This window comes from Biomphalaria glabrata, chromosome 12, assembly GCF_947242115.1.
Source record: "Biomphalaria glabrata chromosome 12, xgBioGlab47.1, whole genome shotgun sequence".
Taxonomy (NCBI): domain Eukaryota; kingdom Metazoa; phylum Mollusca; class Gastropoda; family Planorbidae; genus Biomphalaria; species Biomphalaria glabrata.
Genome location: NC_074722.1, coordinates 3,851,351 through 3,874,735, shown reverse-complemented (window position 1 = coordinate 3,874,735; position 23,385 = coordinate 3,851,351). Strand labels below are relative to the sequence as shown.

Below are 23,385 nucleotides of genomic sequence, written 5' to 3'. Positions count from 1 at the left end.
ACAGAATATGTCCACTCTGATGGACGTTTCACTGACAGTTGGACAGAATATGTCCACTCTGCTGGACGTTTCACTGACAGGCGGACAGAATATGTCCACTCTGATGGACGTTTCACTGACAGTTGGACAGAATATGTCCACTCTGATGGACGTTTCACTGACAGTTGGACAGAATATGTCCACTCTGATGGACGTTTCACTGACAGTTGGACAGAATATGTCCACTCTGCTGGACGTTTCACTGACAGGCGGACAGAATATGTCCACTCTGCTGGACGTTTCACTGACAGTTGGACAGAATATGTCCACTCTGCTGGACGTTTCAATATCAGGCGGACAGAATATGTCCACTCAGCTGGATGTTTCACTGACAGGCGGACAGAATATGTCCACTCTGCTGGACGTTTCACTGACAGTTGGACAGAATATGTCCACTCTGCTGGACGTTTCACTGACAGTTGGGACATCTGTCCTACGACAGAGACACAGTGTGTGGGTGCCGCGCTCTCTTTGAAGTGAAGATCAAAGCTGTTGCCTTTTTCTAAATTTAGCTTCGGCTTGGGTCACGCTGACCTGTGCAATGTGTTCATCTCAACAATTGCGGGCTACTCAACGATTGTCTCCCTTTCCAGATTGTCAAAGATAAATAATAATCCCCCCCCCCCCCCAAAGAAAATAATATTTAGTTATACTTTGTTCTTTATAGTGGGTGCGGTGGCTGATTGGTAATGCCAAAGCGCTTAGCTTCCGGAGAAGTCTCGGCTTCGAATCCCGTTAAAAACTTGGATTTTGAAGATCGAGATTTATATGTCGCTCCTGAGTCCACCCAACCTAACATTAGTTTGGGAAAATATTAAAGGCGGTTGGTCGTTGTGCTGGCCACACGACTCCCTCGTTAGCCCGTGGGCCACAGATGGCCTTTATTTCAACTGTCCCATTGATCGCAATGTCTGAAAGTGAAACTTTGTGCTGTACCGCAAATAGGTCTTGATCAGACGGAGAGAGCGATGTATTTATTTATTTAGAAAGTCAGTTTCTCACCTTGTCAGCTTGGCATAGCTGAAATGATTTATACAACGCTGTGTTAGAGCCCACTCAACACAGCGGCGTATGTTTTATTGGATGTCGCTGTTGTGAATGTAAATTTGATGCCAATTTTTACTTAACGTTATGTTGTAGTACCAATGGGCCCATATGGGCCGCCTACAACTTTGTGCGAACGTGAACACAAACTCCCTATGTTGTCTTTGTGAACTAGCCAAGACTTTGGAATGATACTGCGCGGGCACGTTGCCCTGCCTCATCGTGGCGCCCGCGTGGAAACGGCCATTAGAGGAATTGGCTAGGCTAAATGGGTAGCAACACAGGACTCCCGTGGGGATGCCCACGGGTAGACGAGAGTCCACCCATTGCACGGGCGGAGTTGTAATAAAGTCTCCACAAACACGTCACCAATCCATGCGCTGTTCCTCAAAGGGACCGTTACATAAATGGCGGACCCCGCACAGTTAGCTTGGTACATTGAAGGAAAATGGCAGAAGTCCCCGGTGCATTCTCGGCCTTCGGCCGTGTCTCTAGCCCACGTATCGGGGGCCGAACGCATCGGTCAACAGCAATGCCTTACATAGGCATTGTCTAGGGTCTCTCCCAAACAGAACTGTGTGTTCACACAGGTTTTTTTTTTTTTACTGTTTGGCGTCCAAACAGGTTTTTTTTCAAACTTAGAGCTCGAAGAGCTTTCGGCTCAGCTCTTAGACATCAACAAGGAATGATACTTGACTTTATTCAGCTTTCTCTAGTGCTCTTCTGGCCTCTTCACTCTATTTTAATTGTTCCTTGTTTCTCTATTTTCAATGTTCCTTGTTTCTGTATTTTAAATGTTCCTTGTTTCTGTATTTTAAATGTTCCTTGTTTCTCTATTTTCAATGTTCCTTGTTTCTGTATTTTAAATGTTCCTTGTTTCTCTATTTTCAATGTTCCTTGTTTCTGTATTTTAAATGTTCCTTGTTTCTCTATTTTCAATGTTCCTTGTTTCTGTATTTTAAATGTTCCTTGTTTCTCTATTTTCAATGTTCCTTGTTTCTGTATTTTAAATGTTCCTTGTTTCTGTATTTTAAATGTTCCTTGTTTCTCTATTTTCAATGTTCCTTGTTTCTGTATTTTAAATGTTCCTTGTTTCTCTATTTTCAATGTTCCTTGTTTCTGTATTTTAAATGTTCCTTGTTTCTCTATTTTCAATGTTCCTTGTTTCTGTATTTTAAATGTTCCTTGTTTCTCTATTTTCAATGTTCCTTGTTTCTGTATTTTAAATGTTCCTTGTTTCTCTCTTAAGATGGCCGTGCAGGTTTGATAGGCGAAAACAAAAAGTTATTTTATTACTTTTCTATACATTCGATGGATTTAAACAAAATCGGCATTCCAGCGCACAAATGCACTGCTATTGATGGTACTTGAGTGAATTCTTGTATGTGGGGCTACTTTGGCTGTGGTTGTGGAGTTCAGGCTCCTTTATCGTCATGAAACCTTACATATGCTCCTGCTTTAGCGTTGTCCATTGTTTTCAGTAGATCAACAAGCAAAATACAAATAAATACTTGAAAAAAAAAAAAGCTTTTGTTAAGTCTAGTTGTATCAATTAAGTTGGATCAGTCATGTATTTAAATTTACTAGTCGACCGGCGTCGTAGCATACACCGCTATTTTTGAATTGCCCTTATTGTCCGCTTCCCTACTCAAACGTGGCCCCCGCGAAATCCGTTTCGAATAGGGCCCCACAATGCTTTAAGTCCGGCCCTGCTATTTAGTGTTTGTCAAATGTTTGTTTGCAAAAATGTTTGACATGTTTCGGATGTTCCTTCAGAGTTGAAGATAGTTTACTTTTTAGTCCAAGCCTCCCGTAAGACGAAGGGGGATGGGAGCGGGCAGGGTTTGACAGTCCAGCACGCAGCCATCTGTAGCGACGTGTGAATACCCACGTCTTCTCCCCCCCCCCCCCCTTTCTTGTTTTTTTCGTGGACTATCAGCAGAAATAAGAGAGTGATCTTTCCTTTACTTCTTGTTTAAACTGTTGAGGGAAGAAGAGAATTATATAGATAGATAGATAGATTATAGATCTAGGCTAACAATAATATATCTGTGCGATTAGAAATATTGTTTTACCAATTGTTTTTGTTCAGCGCACTTTCGTGGTTTTAGCGTTCTCACTACGCTATGATCCCATCACTTGTCAGGAACCAGTTGGAACTGTTCCTTTGATCCCCAATGTTGATTCTGTTCCACAGAAAAAAAGTCGAGATGAGAGCCATGGCACAGACAGTGGTGTGGAGATCATTGAGAACAAGCCCTACACCAACGGCCCCGGGGGCAACGGGCAGTACACTTATAAAATATATCACATCGGCAGCCACCTACCAGGTAAGCTCCAGTGCACTCACTAACAGCAGGTTACGGTTTGAAGTATCTGAAATGTAGAGTACTCAAAGTGACTTAAGCGTCAGAATTGGTCAAAATTCCAAAGTAACTTTAGAACTTGGATCTAGACGAAGACATATTGAACTTTTTGGTGAATGACGGTAGAGTTGCTGAGAGCAGCTGAGGTGTAACTGCAGGGCAGTTATATGGACACATGCACATACATGCTGGGCAGTCTCATGTACACTCATAACACATAATAATATTATAGCTTTTATATAGCGCTATTTTCATGCTTATAGCATGCTCAGAGCGCTTTGGTCCAATCTCATTTGTGGACCAGTGGGGGGGGGGGGGGAGGGGGTATCTAGGAGTTGGTTTTCCCGTGCTGCCTTTACGCTCTCAGTAAACACAACTCTGCCCGAGTCGGGTGTCGAACCTCGAGCCCCCTTCTAGGTAGCCAAGACAAGCCAAGTTCATGCGCACTTAGCCTCTCGACCACGCTTCCCACATATCTATTTTGTAGGGGATGGATATTAATTGCTAATATGTACATGACTTTCATACACACCCAAAAGCATATGATGTAGAAATGGTGGACAATCAAATGTATACACGTATATTTAATGTGTACAGGATGTACAAACATACGCACAAATGTTGATCTGATGTGTACACAACACGCCTAATGTACCTTGTCTTTGCTTCAGGCTGGTTCCGAGCCATTCTGCCCAAGTCTGCTCTCCGTGTGGAAGAGGAAGCATGGAACGCCTACCCGTACACCAAGACCAGGTACAAGTGTCCGTTCATTGAGAAGTTTTTGCTGGAAGTGGAGACCAAGTACCACAATGACTCTGGAGAGGATGACAGTGTCTTCAGTTTGTCTAAAAGTGACAAGGCTCTGCGAACTGTTGGTAAGTTTGGCACGTTACTTTGTCATGGCTAGGATGTTGTCCGCTCTTTGACTTTTCTTTATTTGAAACTGTTTGATGCTAGAATGTTGCTCATTGTAAGAACTTTCCACCTTATGAATGTCTTTTCCCCTTTATTGTCTGCCTTCTCCCATCTATTGTCTGCCTTCTCCCATCTATTGTCTGCCTTCTCATCTACTGTCTGCTTTCTCATATATTTTCTTTCTGCCTTTCTGTCTGGCACTTTAACCTTGTCTCTTTGACTGCGAAGTCTTTCTGACAGTGTATTTTGGTAAGACTACGGAACCACTCGATAGTTTCTCGTGTGTTAGTAGGACTGCGTAGGCCACCGCAAGATTATGCTGGATGAGGCAATAAAATAGATTTGAACCCGACACAAACGTAAATTAATGCTGTGAGCTGCTCGATCTTTCAAGGCATGGACTGACACTGCACAGACGGGGGACTAAAGTCTTTGTTAATGTCAGATAGACTTTATGCTTACAATTGTTTTTCTGTTTATACTTTTAAAAAAAAAAAAGACCATTAACCTAATTAAAAGTTACAATTTTGGTACCGGTATCCTAATCGCAATATTTATAAATTAACCAGATCTTCTTGATTTGAAAGAGGATACAAGGTTTGACAAGATGCTTTCATTGTTGACCCCAAGTAACAGAATGTGTTAGTGATGTCTGTTAGACAACAGAAGAGAAAGAAACTCTCGACCTCCCCTGTATGACATTTAGAAGACATCTCGAGATTGATGAAATGTAAAACTTGTCTTATAAAAAAGTTGAACTAATTGAGTCTTGTGTTTAGCGTAAGGAAGAAACGAAACAAAAGAACAACATTTCATTAAAAATGTTTAAATATTTTTTTATCTGTATTATTTCCATTTTTTTTTTTTACTTTCAATTTAGTGTCTATTGTCTATTAGACAGGACAGCGGTTCTTAAATTGTAGCAGATGTAACCGTCTTTGTTAAATCAGACCAGTGATGGGAGACGATTGTTAATCCCACTCGCGATTGCATGTCAATTCTGTCTAGTTATGTTTTACTCTAGACTCATTTGTTTTGTCTATTAGACAGGACAGCGGTTCTTAAATTGTAGCAAATTTAACCGCCTTTGTTAAATCAGACCAGTGATGGGAGACGAATGTTAATCCCACTCGCGATTGCATGTCAATTCTGTCTAGTTATGTTTTACTCTAGACTCATTTGTTTTGTCTATTAGACAGGACAGCGGTTCTTAAATTGTAGCAAATGTAACCGCCTTTGTTAAATCAGACCAGTGATGGGAGACGAATGTTAATCCCACTCGCGATTGCATGTCAATTCTGTCTAGTTATGTTTTACTCTAGACTCATTTGTTTTGTCTATTAGACAGGACAGCGGTTCTTAAATTGTAGCAAATGTAACCGCCTTTGTTAAATCAGGCCAGTGATGGGAGACGAATGTTAATCCCACTCGCGATTGCATGTCAATTCTGTCTACTTATGGGTTACTCTAGACTCATTTGTTTTGTAAGTGTGACTAACATTTGGTGTCCAATTCTGTCTAGTTATGGATTACTCTAGACTCATTTGTTTTGTAAGTGTGACTAACATTTGGTGTCCAATTCTGTCTAGTTATGGATTACTCTAGACTCATTTGTTTTGTATGTGTGACTAACATTTGGTGTCCAATTCTGTCTAGTTATGGATTACTCTAGACTCATTTGTTTTGTATGTGTGACTAACATTTGGTGTCCAATTCTGTCTAGTTATGGATTACTCTAGACTCATTTGTTTTGTATGTGTGACTAACATTTGGTGTCCAATTCTGTCTAGTTATGGATTACTCTAGACTCATTTGTTTTGTAAGTGTGACTAACATTTGGTGTCCAATGACGTGAATGACTCAAACTTTCATTAGTGTAACATTCAACACGATGTTTCCAGTGTACCGGTACTTTCTTTGGTACTTTCTTTGGTACTTTCTTGAAATAAAAGATTGCTACAATTGGTCTACCAGTGTACCGGTACTTTCTTTGGTACTTTCTTGAAATAAAAAAGTGCTACAATTGGTCTACCAGTGTACCGGTACTTTCTTTGGTACTTTCTTGAAATAAAAGATTGCTACAATTGGTCTACTAGTGTACCGGTACTTTCTTTGGTACTTTCTTGAAATAAAAGATTGCTACAATTGGTCTACTAGTGTACCGGTACTTTCTTTGGTACTTCCTTTGGTACTTTCTTGAAATAAAAGAGTGCTACAATTGGTCTACTAGTGTACCGGTACTTTCTTTGGTACTTCCTTTGGTACTTTCTTGAAATAAAAGAGTGCCACAATTGGTCTATCAGTGTACCGGTACTTTATTAGGTACTTCCTTTGGTACTTTCTTGAAATAAAAGAGTGCCACAATTGGTCTATCAGTGTACCGGTACTTTATTAGGTACTTCCTTTGGTACTTTCTTGAAATAAAAGAGTGCCACAATTGGTCTATCAGTGTACCGGTACTTTATTAGGTACTTCCTTTGGTACTTTCTTGAAATAAAAGAGTGCCACAATTGGTCTATCAGTGTACCGGTACTTTATTAGGTACTTCCTTTGGTACTTTCTTGAAATAAAAGAGTGCCACAATTGGTCTATCTATTATGTGGATCATGAATGTTGAGTGCAGTGGAGCTTTGGTTTGCACGCCCACGAGTTCACGCAAGCTTTAGGAACTTAGTACTTAGTACTTCGTGTTCTATATATATATAGCTCCTCCTTCGTGGTTGAAAATGAGCACATTTCTCATTTACTGTGGACTCGAAGATGGCTGTAAAGTCCAATCCTCGCTTTAAAAAGCCGGCCGTATATGTGGCATGGATGGGTTAGGTCAGTTGCAGATAGGCCTGCTTCTTCTCTCAGCTGTTTGTTGGTTCGGCCCTCTTTCGCCCTGGCCACTCTTCTTGCTTGAAATCTCGAGACTCCGAGACTCACAGCTTCGTGTTCTACAGATGTATTGAACAGTCTTAAGACGAGTTTTGTTTGTTTTGTTTAAACCTGATATTGAAGTAAATGAAGTTAATTCTCTTATTGGGTGAACTCTTTGTCCTCAAGGATTTAATTCCTCTATTAGCTTACACTCGTCAGCATCATCATCAAACTTTGAGTGAGGGCTTGAGAGGTTCAACCTCTGGGACGTGCGGTCAGATTCCGCGAGCTCTTGGGGGCTTGTCCCATCACTAACCACTTTTCTTTTTTTTTTATTCTTGCAAGAGCGTGATGGAAACTCCACAGCCTTCTTAGTAGGGCGTGTTAGCTCTCCCTGGTGGTCCAAGGAGTCTGCAAAAGAAGGTGGGTGGGTAGAATTCTGGAAATTCCCGAAACTGGTAGCGAAGTGTCGCACTAATGACGCGAATAAAGTAGGAATTGATTTTAGAAAATGTATATCACTTTGTGTGTGTGTGTACATTTATGATTCTGAAGCTCTCCTGTAATTGAATAGTTCTTCTTCCTGTAATTGAATAGTTCTTTTTCCAGTAATTGAATAGTTCTTCTTCCTGTAATTGAATAGTTCTTCTTCCAGTAATTGAATAGTTCTTCTTCCTGTAATTGAATAGTTCTTCTTCCAGTAATTGAATAGTTCTTCTTCCTGTAATTGAATAGTTCTTCTTCCAGTAATTGAATAGTTCTTCTAAGGTTCTGGTGTACTTTCTCGAAGAAAGAAAAAAAATGCCAACTACAAATTCGATGCCATGTAACACAAAGACTGGTCTTGACATTTCAATGCTCAATGTTTAGGTCTTTTTAACTATTTGAAGAGTGGTCAGTGTTTTGTGTCAATTTGTTGTGTGCAAGTTGTCTACAAATAATGTCGTTTTTTTTTGTCTAGATTACATAGACATAGTCAAGGACAGTTTGACGGGAGGCGACTACAAGAAAGAAGAGGACCCTAAGCTGTACAAGTCTTCCAAAACGGGTCGGGGTCCCCTGTCAGACGACTGGCGCCTGCAGTACGCAGAGGCACTTAAGGAGGGCCAGCGGGACGGGATGGAAATGATGACCGCCTACAAACTGTGCAGGGTGGAGTTCAAGTACTGGGGCATGCAGAACAAGATTGAGAGGTTCATCCATGACGTAGGTAAGTCAAAGTTTAGATTAAGAGGTTCATCCATGACGTAGGTGAGTCAAAGTTTAGATTGAGAGGTTCATCCATGACGTAGGTGAGTCAAAGTTTAGATTGAGAGGTTCATCCATGACGTAGGTGAGTCAAAGTTTAGATTGAGAGGTTCATCCATGAAGTAGGTCAGTCAAACAGTATCTAACAAAATGAATGTAATATAACATTATAATGTCATAAGTCAAGTCTCTTTTCAACTGGCGAAATCATCTGCTTCGTTATGTCTGGCCGGAAGTTTCATTGGACTATGAAATAAGCTTGAAAGTAGCCCATGACTCGTGGATAATTAAGAGTTTTAATTGATGCGTTACAGAAGATTACATAAGTTATGGAGTACTAACAAATCTCGATCTTTCCTGTTGTAGTGTAGTGACTGCTGATTGCATAGATTATAAATACTATGAGTTTAGGTCTACTTCAAATTTTTTTTTAAAATGCTCTAACGAAAAAAAATTGGTTCTAATTTTGGCGTCATCATTAAAGAAGTTTTTTTTTTTTTTTTTTAATTCCTTTTGTTTTGTTTATGTGCTCAGTGCTGGAATTATGTACTTAAGATCCAAAACGTTAGTGTCGGCATTATCATCTTGAAACTAATGTAATTTAAATACACTGAATCAAATGAATGAATAGCTTTCAAAGTCTGGCCAGATATTTCTGAAGAAAGAATTGAGGGTGGTTGAAAATGTAATCTTCGTTTGTTTTTCTACTTTCTATTTAGTCTGTGCAAAATATTTTTCAAACATTACTACTTTCGAGTTTGTGGAGGATCCATAGAAGGGCGGTGCCCTTGGTGGGTTTTTTGTTATGGAGTGTGTGTGTGTGTGTGTTTCTATGGTGACGGGGGGAAGAAGTTAGCTTTGAAGCGTGAATGATGCAAGATAAACGGCATTGTTGTCAGCGGTCTTAGGTAGGACAGACGACTCCAGATTGCCAGAGTGAAAAGACGTGTTTTTGTAGTGAGTTCGGTGTGGTTCGAAATACAATATTATATTATGACTTAAAGTCTACTATATTTATTTCATTTTATATCAAGTTAAATTTTGTTTATACTGTAATGAAAGTTATATTTATTATTCTTCACAAAGTTATTCAAGTTATTTTAAGTTTTATTAGTGCAGATATAAAACGCCCTCACGGTTTAGTTGTCTACCAGCAGTTTGGTGCTACAAGTCAACAACCGTCAATAACGACAGTTGTCTAGTCTGCACTGCAATAAATCCGCCTGTGTTTATGCTGTTTCCCTTGTATAGAGGTCTAGTTCTAGACTGTATACTTTTCACCTCTTGCCTTCTGATATCTGCAGCTCTCAGGAAGACCATTATGCTGTTTCCCCTTGTCCTTCTAGTTTTGACTTCTAATGCTACACCTTGTTTTATTGTATAGAGGTCTAGTTCTAGACTATATACTATTCAACTCTTACCTTCTATTGTTTCCAGCTCTCAGGAAGACCATGCTTAGAGCTCACAGACAAGCTTGGTGTTGGCAGGATGAATACTACGGACTCACACTTGAGGACATCCGGGCGCTGGAGCGGGAGACGCAGCTGGCGTTGGCCGAGAAGATGGCCGCCGCCAACCAGGCCCACGGCGCGGGGAGCCCGGAGGCCAACGACTCCCCCACCCGACGCAGCAGCTCCGCCAGCAGCGCCTCGTCGGAGAGGCGCCTGTCTCACCCGCACCATCACCATCATCGGGTGGCAGAGAAGAGCAAGTCTGGGGTTCACTTCTCTGAGACACTTTTAAAAGACTCGCCCTCCCTGGAGGCGGCCTCGGACTTTAGCAGGAGCGTCTCCCAGGAGAGCAATGCCAGCACTGTGATTAACGGCGCCGTGGTGGCGTCGTCGTCGTCCCCGTCTGTTCTCTCCAGCCAATCAAGACATTCCCATAGCTCCCAAAGGCACAGTTCCTCAGAAGGTGAGTGCGTTCAATCTTTACAGTAATTCGAATGATTTTTTCTTGAGTCTAGACATAGATGTGTACCTCATTGTAAAGGCTGTGGGGCTGTAGGCCGTGATGCGCTCATATTGGACGTTAATAAGGACTATCAATACTAGCATCAAGTTGTAACATTGTAGTCAGGGCCGGTCTTACAAATTGCGGGGCCCAATTCAAATGAAGGCATGCGAGACCCCCTCTTCTAATGTTCAATTTTTTTTTACACCAATTATTACTATTAATTAGATGCAACTGAAACGTAATAGCACCAGTGGGATAATTAAAGTTACTTCAGTCGTACAATACACTGAATATGTTAACCTTTTAACTACTACATCTGTTAAAAAAAAAAAAAAACTGACAAGAGCCATGACAGCGATATGATAAATTTGGAGCCATCGGTCAAATCGACCCAAGGCCGGCCTTAATAGTATTGGTTTTTAAAAGTTTATTTTTTTTCTTTTAAGTATATATGTGTATAGATTATATGGGAGGTAATTCTAATGGTACATTGAAAATATATTCTTTATTTCTATTTAGTGTTTCGGAGTTACCGTACTTGTAGGTTTGCTTTTTTTTTTTTTTTTATCATACTGATAAAAGTTGTTTTTTTCCTTCAGATATAGATCTAATTTATGACTCCAAATAGATACATTTCTTATTTAGCTATCAAACACGTTAAGACGGCTGTCTAGTCGCGTGGTATGCGCTCTGGACTGTTGTCTCGATGGTTCTGAAGAAACATTAAAAAAACAAACAGAAAGGATGTAGCAGTTGTTTACTCCCAGCCAGTGGCGTAGCAAGGTACCCTTGGGCCCGGGTTCAGGAATGCAAAGTTGGGCCCCCTCCTATAAGCTGAGTGTGACTGAACCCAAATTGGGCTCCTCTGTATCTAAGGAGAGAGTAGCCGAGATGTCAATAAAGACAATCTTCTACGCCAGACAGTACACAAGGTGCACCTGATCCTCACGGGGTAAAAGAGAACAATGTCCTCAAGCTTTGGATCTGTCCTGTCTTGGATTGTGTGTGTTGTCTGCTACTACTTCACTTATTCTAATGCGAGTCCGAACACATCCAAGGGACACAACAAATATCTATAACATATTCAACTGCTGTTTATTTACAGATGGAATCATCCGTCGTTTCAATGAGCTGTCTATTCACTATCCATCTTTCTACAAGCCCTAGCCATGTTCTTCTCCAATCATGTACCCGTGTTCTGTCTACGTCATTCGCCTGTCTGACTACGTCACTACTTTTACCGTCGCTAAATAGTAAAAACAATGCACAATATATTTATTTATAAAACTAACATAATCTCTATAAACTAAACTAGACCACCACAGGTCATTGGAAGGGTCAAAGGCATTGGTCAACCATGCCACATTTCGGGACTCGAGTCACATGCTGATTCTTCAGATATTCTGAATGTGTATCGGTCGTCTCAGGTATGGGAATGCAGTGACTTCCCACATCGCAATAGTTCTGTTTTAAATCAGCTTCGGCTAGTTAGCAAACGATGGTTTTTAAAGCAACTTTGTCAAGAAATCAATGTTCAACCGAGTGAGTAGAAAGTCCATTGTGGTTTCACGCTCGGTTTCCATGCACAGACGTTTGCTACTTGAAAGAATTGGAAGACTTATTGACTATATATTTAAATACATAGGTCATAGGTGATTCGTGTATTATTATATTTAGATCAGATTTAATAGTTATTGTAATTGATGTACTTTGAAATGACTATTCAAGGAAATTAAAGTAACAAACAAGTCACATTTACTGTTTACTAATACAATAAATTCAAGTATTTCAACTGGTCAATATACATTGTAATATTAAAGAAATGAATAACACTTGAACTAAAATAACGGAAAATATAATTCATCATATAGTACACCTTCACAAAGAGTAGGCCTACACGGTTACTGTTATTATTATTATTTAAAAAAAAAAACAACAAACTAACGCGTTAGATTTTAATGAAAAGCTGTACTGACAATCCAAGAGTTACCTTCCTTTAATAGATTACTATGTTATTTTGCTCGGACACCACAAATAAAATTGAAGAAAAATAAACATGATTTAATTAAAATAATGCAATAATGTGATGCATTTAAACTCTTATAGTCTACATATTCCCTTACATAACCCCGTTTGGGTCCCTGTACTATGTTCTTATGTGTACAAGTGTTTAATCCTGTACACTGTTCTTATTTGTGTACAGGTGTTTAATCCTGTACTATGTTCTTATTGTGTACAGGTGTTTAATCCTGTACAATGTTCTTATTGTGTACAGGTGTTTAATCCTGTACTATGTTCTTATTGTGTACAGGTGTTTAATCCTGTACTATGTTCTTATTGTGTACAGGTGTTTAATCCTGTACAATGTTCTTAATGTGTACAGGTGTTTAATCCAGTACTATATTCTTATTGTGTACAGGTGTTTCATCCAGTACAATGTTCTTATTGTGTACAGGTGTTTAATCCTGTACTATGTTCTTAATGTGTACAGGTGTTTAATCCAGTACTATATTCTTATTGTGTACAGGTGTTTAATCCAGTACTATATTCTTATTGTGTACAGGTGTTTAATCCAGTACTATATTCTTATTGTGTACAGGTGTTTCATCCAGTACAATGTTCTTATTGTGTACAGGTGTTTAATCCTGTACAATGTTCTTAATGTGTACAGGTGTTTAATCCTGTACTATGTTCTTAATGTGTACAGGAGTTTCATCCAGTACAATGTTCTTAATGTGTACAGGTGTTTCATCCAGTACTATGTTCTTATGTGTACACAAGTGTTTTACTTCTGTCTTATTATGGTGTTCACATATATGTGTATTTCGGTTTTGAATGTTCATTCAGAAATGTGTTTGCGCTATGACGAATAGCGTAGAAGCTGTTTATGGCTTTGTCCTAGAAACTCTGGGGATTGTAGATCTGTTCAAATCCTTCTTTCAGTTTTGTTATTCTCCAGCCTCTATTCAAATGTGTTTGTTCAGTCCTGACAGTGACCCACTGGTAGAAACAGTGAATGGTATTGACTGTGCTTGTCCTCACGTTCATAGGTCTGTATTACTAGTTGGTCACCACGCAGTAGATCTGAACCAAGTCTGTATTGGAAACTATGGTTTGGTTTAACGTTCATTTCCCTTGGCCATGTAAGTACCACACATACCACTCATACCACATACCATCATGTGTTCATAACGCGTACCGGTATGTCTTTGTTACATACCACAGACCATCATGTGTTCATAACGCGTACCGGTATGTCTTTGTTACATACCACAGACCATCATGTGTTCATAACGCGTACCGGTATGTATTAGTTACATACCACAGACCATCATGTGTTCATAACGCGTACCGGTATGTCTTTGTTACATACCACATACCATCATGTGTTCATAACGCGTACCGGTATGTCTTTGTTACATACCACATACCATCATGTGTTCATAACGCGTACCGGTATGTCTTTGTTACATACCACAGACCATCATGTTTTCATAACGCGTACCGGTATGTATTAGTTACATACAACAGACCAGCATGTGTTCATAACGCGTACCGGTATGTCTTTGTTACATACCACCATGTGTTCATAACGCGTACCGGTATGTCTTTTTTTTACATACCACAGACCAGCATGTGTTCATAACGCGTACCGGTATGTCTTTGTTACATACCACATACCATCATGTGTTCATAACGCGTACCGGTATGTCTTTGTTACATACTACATACCATCATGTGTCCATAACGCGTACCGGTATGTCTTTGTTACATACCACATACCATCATGTGTTCATAACGCGTACCGGTATGTCTTTGTGTTGATAGTGTACATCAAATGCGTTCAAAATGGTGTACTGTGTACACTAAATACCGGTACGTATATTCGTGCTCTGGCCGTGTTCATATGGTCTGATTATCTGATTGTTTAGTCTGACAACTATACTGTTTGTAGTTTTCTAGAACATTCTCTTGACCAACGAGCCTATCCAACAAAGATGGTGGCATTTCTTTATCGTTATGTGAACGTGGCTGTGAGATTTAATTCTTCTTCAAAGCTTTTCAAAGGGCATCCATTTATTAGCAGACTATTTCACGAACCACTGTTTTTTTTTTGTTGTCTTTTTTTGTTTAATTGCTATGCAACACTCCGGCAGCCTCTAGGAAATTGCGTATCCATTAGTAGTCTTATCACATCACATTGTATTGCCATCTACATGCACAGCTATGAGGCGCGGCGGCAGAGTGATAAAACGCTTGACTTCCGAGCGGAGGTTCCTGGTTCGAATCCTGGCGAAGACTGGGATTTTGAATTTCGGGATCTTTAGGGCGACTCTGAGTCCACCCAGCTCTAATGGGTACCTGACATTAGCTGGAGAAAAGTTGGTCGTTGTGCTGGCCACATGACACCATCGTCAACCGTGGGCCACAGAAACAGATGACCTTTACATCATCTGTTTGTTTTTTTTATTTGCCTATTTTTATATTTTTTTTTGTAACTGTATATTATCATCACTTACCGTGGTATAGTGATGCAAACATATATCGACCAATCGATCTTTTCTAAGCCAGGTATGATTAACAACTTCAAGGTTTATTCAATCCCACTATAATTCAGCGGTTCTCAACCTTTTCAGCTTGGCGACCCCTTTTTACACTCCCCCAATCTGCCGCGACCCCCCCCCCCGACACACACATACAGCAATAGAAGAGTAGGCAATAACAATCCATAGTTTCGATTGTCTTAAGCGACCCCTGGCAAATGGTCAAACGACCCCCAAGGGGGTCGCGACCAACAGGTTGAGAACCCCTGCACTATATAGTTAAAGATCGCAAGTGGGGAAATAAAAAGATGAATTGGATGAAAGAATGGAGTTTGCCCTATCTACTAATAATGCGGATGTCTTCAGACCGAGAGAAGCCTTGGCTCAGTGAATCTTGTTAGTTCCTTTACTTGCATATAGGACGAGATAAGATAAGTTTTAACCAAAGGATCGGACGGGCAAGATGACAAGGTCATTTTAGAATGGCTTCATTTGCTGACTACCTTGACCTTAATGTTGTCCACTAGATTGGGTCGCTCTTGATAACACATCTGCTTCTTCGGCGTGTGTCAGTTTCTCTTTGGGTGGGATTTTGTACTTACATTTCTGTGATAACCATCAACCTATGGTTATAGATACTGCACATTCACACCTCTACACACTGAAGATCTAGGCCAGGATGGTAGACCTGACGATCTTTTTGAATCGACAAAATAGTGCAAGTTATTTTAAAACATTAAATATATATTTAAAAAATGCGCTTGCCAAAATCACCAAATAGCAATAGATTTTTAAATGATTGATGGTTGGCTGGTCGTACGGTAAGCGCTTCGGGCATCGTCGCGATAGATCTGTGTTTGAACCTCACTTTCCACCATCCCGGTTTGCGTTAAGACTTATTCATTAATGTTTTTTTTTCTTAAAGAACATTACAAACATGTAAACTTGAAAACTGTAAACGTGTAAAACTCAGGATGGCAGGAGTGCCAATTGTACTTTGGGTTAGATATTTGTGTGAAAATATTTATATGACATGCATACAAAAAATTTCAAGTCAAATGTCGACCAATCAGGCAACGATGCAGAATATTTGGTGGATTCCTAGCGTGCGGCCTTTACTGCAAATGACACAAGTGACCTGTTCAATGATACTATACATATAACCAAAGGTTCTCAAACCTTTACAATAACTTTACTTCACCACTACCCTTATTAGATGTTAAGAATACAATCTTGACGTTCGCGCTTCTCCCCCACCCCTTTTAGTTGGCGGAGATGAGTCTCCACGTAGAGCATCTTTTCTGGTCTTCAGAGATTCATTCGACTGGCGTCTACAACGTATTATTATGTCTCCTACTATAAAGACAATCGCAATTCAAGGGTTAGATTTGAATGTTACTGAAGTGAAAGAGACACTCGAGACAGAATGCACGTGTGTAATTGTTGTGATCGTCGTTAGAAGATGCTGTGTCCAACATGACGTCTGCTAGTGGGGGGCCTACATGAAATAGACGTTAAACAGAAAGTTGCCACATTGCACTGGAGGAGCTTCTGACCTAAGAAAGACGGGTAGAATCTAGATTCGCATTGGCGTAGACGTATTAAAATGTCCTCTTCTTAAGAACGTTTTGAATCTATTTAGTTGCGATCGCCTCTACTCGATAGAACAGTATGAAAGGTCTTACTTTAGAAGATGTAATGGTATCACTTCGTTTCATAGTTTCATTTCTGAAACATTGGTATTTATCTCGTTTTTTGCTTGGATAATGCTCAAATATTAATTTAAAGCTAGAAATACAACCAAATTATTTTTATGATAAAAAAGCCGCCTTTATGCCTTCGTCCTTGTCAGCAATCGTACCCCTGTATTCTAAGTGCACCTCACAGTTTGAGAAACGCTGCTCTAAGCATTGATATTGACCTCACTAAAGTAGACATTGCGCCCGAAGGTCACACCAGTGCCGGTGTCCTTTTGTTGCATGTCATGTCATACTGACGCAGAAGTAATCGGCTCTGACAAATGCCAGCTGTCGTGGACCTTGTGTTGTCGTTGCTAGTGTCGTGACGTGACATGCGTACCTCTCATCAGTGCACGCGTACCTTTTTATCTGTGGCAGACGTTCCTAAGTGTCGATGATGACTTACTGACTCTTGTAGTTGGCTATCTTACTGACTCTTGTGTATAGAAGACCGGATGTGTTTATTTCCAACAGCGGCTGTTTTCTGGAATCATCGAATCATCGGATAGTTTGGTGTGTTTGTGGCTGTCTAGAGAGAAAGTATTTTGTTGGATCTCTTGCTGTCTTTATGTTTATTTACATATTTATTTATTTCTATTGTATCATATTGGAGTTTTTCATTCAGAAGTGGATTCAGAGTTATCTACTCTCTGCATTTCGATGTGTCATTTGATTGTACAGGGCTAAACCCAAAAAAAACAAAAAAGTACAGAACAATTGTCAGGCTTATTTGATTCTAAAAATGTTAAAGGTTAACGAGACTTTCGTAATCTGTACCCCGGATACACCAAAAGGCTTGCTGTTTATAGATTCGCCTTCCTTGTCATGAAAATCCCCCAATATGGACAGTTTGAGAGCTAGATCTGAAATGCACAAGAATAAAAAGTTTCCCCAAGAAATTGTTGCTCTTGTGACTGGTCGCCAGCTGGGATCAGATCTTCAGTAATGCCTTTAAGAGAGGGTTGAGTTTAATAACTGGCTTAAGTTAAAAATATATACTCTCTCTCTCACGATATATAGATATATACATAGAGATAGATAGAGATATACGAAGCAGGACGTTTTGGCGCCGCCGTTTTGGCCCCGCCGTTTTGGCGCGAAGGTCGTTTTGGCGCGAGCCGTTTTGGCGACGGGACGTTTTGGCGCGAAATACATTATGTACGTTTATTGTATTATTTCTTTTAAAAGAATTATTAATATCTATGTTTTGCATGAGTGTTTGTGTTAAGACATATTTTTTCACGTACTAAATGTAAATGTGTGTTTGTTTTTCACATCATTTTCTTTAATAAACATTTTGGCTTGTGTATGTGTGTTTATTAAGAGGCACACTTTCATTTTGAAAAAAGTTTTTAAAGATATTAATTTAAAATTAAAAACAAAATGAAAGGATGATAGACTAAAAATTGATGCAATTATTTGTTTACATTAACATTGGTTTATTTAATGACTGTATGGTATCTCCAGCTATACATACCAAACACTTGCTAATAATAAGTAAAAATATAATACATGTACCATGTTTCTCAAAATACTTTAAGTTAAGTATACATTGACATCATGGTTATTTGCCTAAGTCGCTGGAATTCAAGGGTTCATTAAAAAAAAGCTACGTGCTTATTAAATTATCGTCAAATGATATCTCGCGCCAAAACGGCTCGCGCCAAAACGTCCCATCGCCAAAACGGCGGCGCCAAAAGGTCACGTACCGAGAGATATATATGGAGAGAGAGAAAGATTCGGTAAAGTATTCGTTTTATAGAAATGTTCATAGCCTACATGGCGGAAATAGCAAGTTTTTTTTTTGGGTGCATCCGATGTGCAAAATAAAGATGTTGGCTTCGAAGATGAACTGCGTCGCATTAATAGTGTTAAGAACAACTAAAGCGTAATTCTATTTTATTTAGTTTGGTCTATGCCAGTAAAGCCCCTTGCGTTGGCTGCACCCTTTACCAAGATGGGGTGACAGTATATTGAAGGCATAGACATAAATGAATATAGACTGGCCGATTAAAGAGTTTTATGAAACGAAAAATGTGTGACTTGCAATTTTGTGTACTTTATTATACAGCATTTATGAGCAGTATAAAAGTTAAGTATTCATCTCTATTTCAGCCACACACCTATATATATTGTAAATAAGGAGACAGTGTAGTTTTGTTTAATCTCTAAGAATGAAGATCATGCAATTTTTCATAATTCGGAAATCCGGATACAATAGATATACATGTTTTCAAGTTACATGAAGTTACTTCCTTTGGCCAGTCTATATTTATTTATGTCTAAGATTGAAGGTTACAACACAAACAAAATGCTTGTAGCTGGTTATATCAGTTTCGATTGAATCAACAGTATTGTACTCACTTGCTGTTTTCTAATAATAAAATGACACATCATAGTACTGTGTAGAGACAGTGTCGTCAATCAACTACTCTTTTGATAACTGATAAAAATAAAGTAAACCTTTTTTTTTTCTTTATCCCAAGAAAATAAATCTCTTCGTGTGTGTGTGAAAAGATTTCATTTGTTGGTGAATTTTGTTTCTCGCTTAGCGGCTGAGTAAAAACTGTGATAAGAGTGCTGGGAACAATGATGACCTAATGATGAGCTTCAAGACGCCATTTTTTGTAATTTCCCCCTTGAATGACGCTCATCTACTCTCGTTTACGCTGAGTTTAGTTTTGCTGTGTCACATGTTTGATGACGCGATTTAAAAAGAAACAAAACAAAACTGAAACAGGAAGTTGTTCTCGTCAATGTCAAGGAAATGATTGCCGTAATGTTTCCTGATCAGCAGAAGCTGAAATTCAAAAGTTGAAAGGTTAATGGCTACTTGACAGCACTTGGTTACTCAACCAAGACAAGTACGTGTCAGAACCGATAGCTCCCCCTCCTTTGTAATTTTGTTCAGTTCAGAAATATCAAAGCGCCATAACCTACTTAACTAGTGATGTCAGGGTTTGAAAAGCATTAAAATGCATGACACACTTGTCTCCCTTTCTTTTTCCAATAAAAGGTGGTTGCGGTGGTTTGTTTCCATAGTAACATAGTAGAATTTCATCAACTGCATGGTGTGGTTGTTATTGTTTTAAGATGAATTCAGTTTATTACCAAAAGTTTCTTTTTTTTTCCATACGTTTCAATGTAACATGAAAAGCAGTGATTTGCTGGATTGGGATTACAACCCAATAGCTTGGTTGTTTTATAAAAAACAAGAATTGTACTTTACATATCGACCAAGATTTGTGTGGATTTATTTTGTACTGGTATGCCTGCTTGTATTAGTACTGGTATATCTACTTATATGTCTACTGGTATTTGTACTGGTATGTCTGCTGGTATTTGTACTGGTAGGCCTATGTCTACAGGTACTTGCACCAGTGTGTCTTCTGGTATGTCTACTGGTATTTATTCTGGTGTATCTATTAGTATGTCTACTGGTGTGTGTACCTCAGAGGTATTTGTGTTTTCAAATTATGTTCCAATGGACATAGAGATTTATGTCCATAATTTGTCAGATTGTCTTGCTGATGCCTCTAGCTAGTGAGCACAGCATGTTGATCTGAATGAATGGTTGTCTCTTAGTAACCACAGCAAAGTATTTTGTGACAACTCCACCCAAACTTTTGTCTTTGTCAAAGGTCACACTAACAAACTAAAAAGACTGACTTTTGCTATTGTTTCATCTGTTATTCAGGTCATTGGAGTAGCCTGGAGCAGCTCCAGGAGCCCAGTTCTGATGAAGAGTTTTTTGATGCTCAAGGTAAAACTTCCATCACACTACCAGTATGTGTAGATGGTGTGTGTGTGTGTGTGTGTGTGCAGTATGACTGATGTGTGTGCAGTATGACTGAGTGATGTGTGTGCAGTATGACTGAGTGATGTGTGAGCAGTATGACTGAGGGAATGTGTGTGCAGTATGACTGAGTGATGTGTGTGCAGTATGACTGAGGGATGTGTGTGCAGTATGACTGAGTGATGTGTGTGCAGTATGACTGAGGGAATGTGTGTGCAGTATGACTGAGTGATGTGTGAGCAGTATGACTGAGTGATGTGTGAGCAGTATGACTGAGTGATGTGTGTGCAGTATGACTGAGTGATGTGTGTGCAGTATGACTGAGTGATGTGTGTGCAGTATGAATGAGTGATGTGTGTGCAGTATGACTGAGTGATGTGTGTGCAGTATGACTGAGTGATGTGTGTGCAGTATGACTGAGTGATGTGTGAGCAGTATGACTGAGTGATGTGTGTGCAGTATGACTGAGTGATGCCTGTGCAGTATGAGTGCTGGATGTGTACTCAGCTTGAGAGTGTTGGTAGAGACAGTCTTATTGCCTACAGTTTTGATAACATAGTGAGAGAAGAAAGCCTTTATATATACAATACCAACAAAAAAATATGAGAATATTTTTAAAATCAAAATTTGTAAACAACTATAATAGTATAACATAAGGCAGAATGTATGTTTCTTGGCTTACAGCAGAACTGACCTATGTAAAGATCTTTTCTTTATTATTTGTTTCAGTATCTGAATAGCTCCAAATTTTAAGAGTTAAAATTTTGGAATATATTGTTTTTTGTTCCATCTGATTCTCCTGATTATGATTTTTAATTGGCTTTTATTTACCTCCCAGAAGATGTCCACTACCAGATGAGTTTTGATGGAGAGGCACCAAATTTGATCCGGCATTCATCCATGGAGCTTGTCCATACAGCAGACGACAGCTCTGACACTCACAGCTTTATGTCCTGCGTCACCGGTGATGGTAAATATACAATGAACGGTAGAACTCTCATTTCTTGTTGACTGTCTCCTGTGTTCTAGACAACTTCTAAATGCATAGGCTACAAAAACATAACAGACCATAATCTATTCTGTTCTATGACTGTAGAAAGGTTATAATATAAAGAAGAGATAAACAACATAAACGTACTGTGTAATACTTTTGTTATTTTATAACGGCTAAAATTTTATAGTAAAAACACAGTACTTGAGATAAGTATAATAAGTGTTGTTGTTTTTTTTAAAGACGATTCCCTTTTTAAGAGTCTGATGACTTTTGGTAAGAGCAATTCTTTTGTGTTTAAAACTAATGAATGCTAAATTTTTTTTTAAAATTTATCAGCCCCAATTCCCCCTCGCCATGAAAAAAACATCTTGGTTAAGTGAATTTTTAAATCCCTTCAGATTATATACAATTCTAATGATAGGTCTGTGGATCCAGATTTACAAGACATTGTTCAGATGTTCCTAAATGTTTGTTAATTTATTTATTTAACTCAGATGACAACTCTGTTCAAGATAATTGTCAAGACCAAATTTTAATGTTTGAAGATAAATATTTCAAAAAATTATTATGATCCAACTAGAGTTTTCCCATAGTTGCCAATTAGCTAGTCATCTTTTTCCCAAAAATGTACATCAACTGTCGAATTTCTAGGAAAATTGCTAGAGCTGTTTTCAAGAACCATGTCTCCCACCCCCCCTTTTCCCTTCAAGTTAGTACTGGTATATTACATTCCCCCCCCCCTTTTTCCCTTTTCAATTTTTTTTTTTTTCAATTTTAGGACTGGTATGTTACACACCCCTCCCTCTGGTATATTATAGAAAGATGTGAAAAAAATTAAGCGCAGAATGTGTTAGCATTATCTAAATGAAATAAAAAAAGATAAAAATAATACGAGAGGCTTATATATGACTCCGATTCTGAGAATTGTTATGGCTCTCCAATTCTGAGAATTTTTATGACCCTTTCCCTGTGTGACTTAAAAAACTTATTTCAAAAGAAATGGGCAACTAACTAGCAGTAATAAAAGGGAATTGATACAAAGAACACTGGCACGCATTTAGATATTGTTTGAATTTGAGTTAAGTTCAAGTTTTTGATTTAGTTGGCAACTGCAAAGGTCAATTGAATGTCCTTGACATTGTTTAGTTTATTGTCCAAATAGGTGAACTTCCTTGTTCTTTTCTTGTTAGTGAAATCAAGAACTAAGCAGTGAATGTACATCATTAGTTCTGAACAAAGGTTGAGGTTTTTTTTTATAATAAAAACAAATTGAAAATGATTTTAAAAGGCATGAGAAACAAGGTTTACATTTCAAAGTAAAAACAAAATTTCTCATTTTATTTACTACAGATTTTCTTTTGCATTGACTAGACACATTCTTGATAGTTTATTTATCACCAAAGTTTGTTCCCTATTCAAAGCTATCACCAACTTCTGTGAACATCTTTGGCCTTTTAGTTATTACCTTTTACCTATCCCTTCGTCTGTTGGACAGTTGGGGCACCATGCAAGATTCGTCAACCGTCTTTCTCCATTCCTCTCTTTTTTTTATAAAGACTAAAAAAAAACAAAGATTTACTGCTGCAGGGGTAAACGGCTGTGTAGAAAATACAAAAAACATGCCGGACCAAGTTAAACAAAGGACGTTTGGGCCACGAGGCCTTCATCAGCTACAAAACAAACAGAAAAAGACAAACAATAAACACAAAATAGTCTTAATTTAACTTATCAGTCTTAAGTGAACTTATCTGTCCGATGTTGTTCTCTATCGAGGCAGAAAAGAAAAAAAAATTACTTATAAAGCCTCTAATTTCATGATCCAGTAAGTAATGATAATAGAAAACAAATATAGTGTTGCATTGTGTTTTATTGTCAGTGGTCA

General features: G+C 38.8%; 1 protein-coding gene across 4 annotated transcripts in view; it reads left to right on the top strand.

Annotated features, from left to right (window-relative positions):
* LOC106076948 (protein retinal degeneration B-like) overlaps positions 1-23,385 on the top strand; it is a 119,357-nt gene that overhangs the window by 74,525 nt on the left and 21,447 nt on the right. For 2 of the 4 annotated variants that reach the window (XM_056005587.1, XM_056005589.1), the window contains exons 3-8: positions 3,281-3,413; positions 4,121-4,324; positions 8,188-8,436; positions 9,912-10,388; positions 20,411-20,476; positions 21,348-21,479. In XM_056005587.1, coding sequence (XP_055861562.1) covers positions 3,281-3,413; positions 4,121-4,324; positions 8,188-8,436; positions 9,912-10,388; positions 20,411-20,476; positions 21,348-21,479 — 1,261 coding nt within the window. Of the gene's footprint in view, positions 1-3,280; positions 3,414-4,120; positions 4,325-8,187; positions 8,437-8,539; positions 8,560-9,911; positions 10,389-20,410; positions 20,477-21,347; positions 21,480-23,385 lie in introns of those variants that run through there. The other 2 variants (XM_056005590.1, XM_056005591.1) reach the window with 2 other exon arrangements.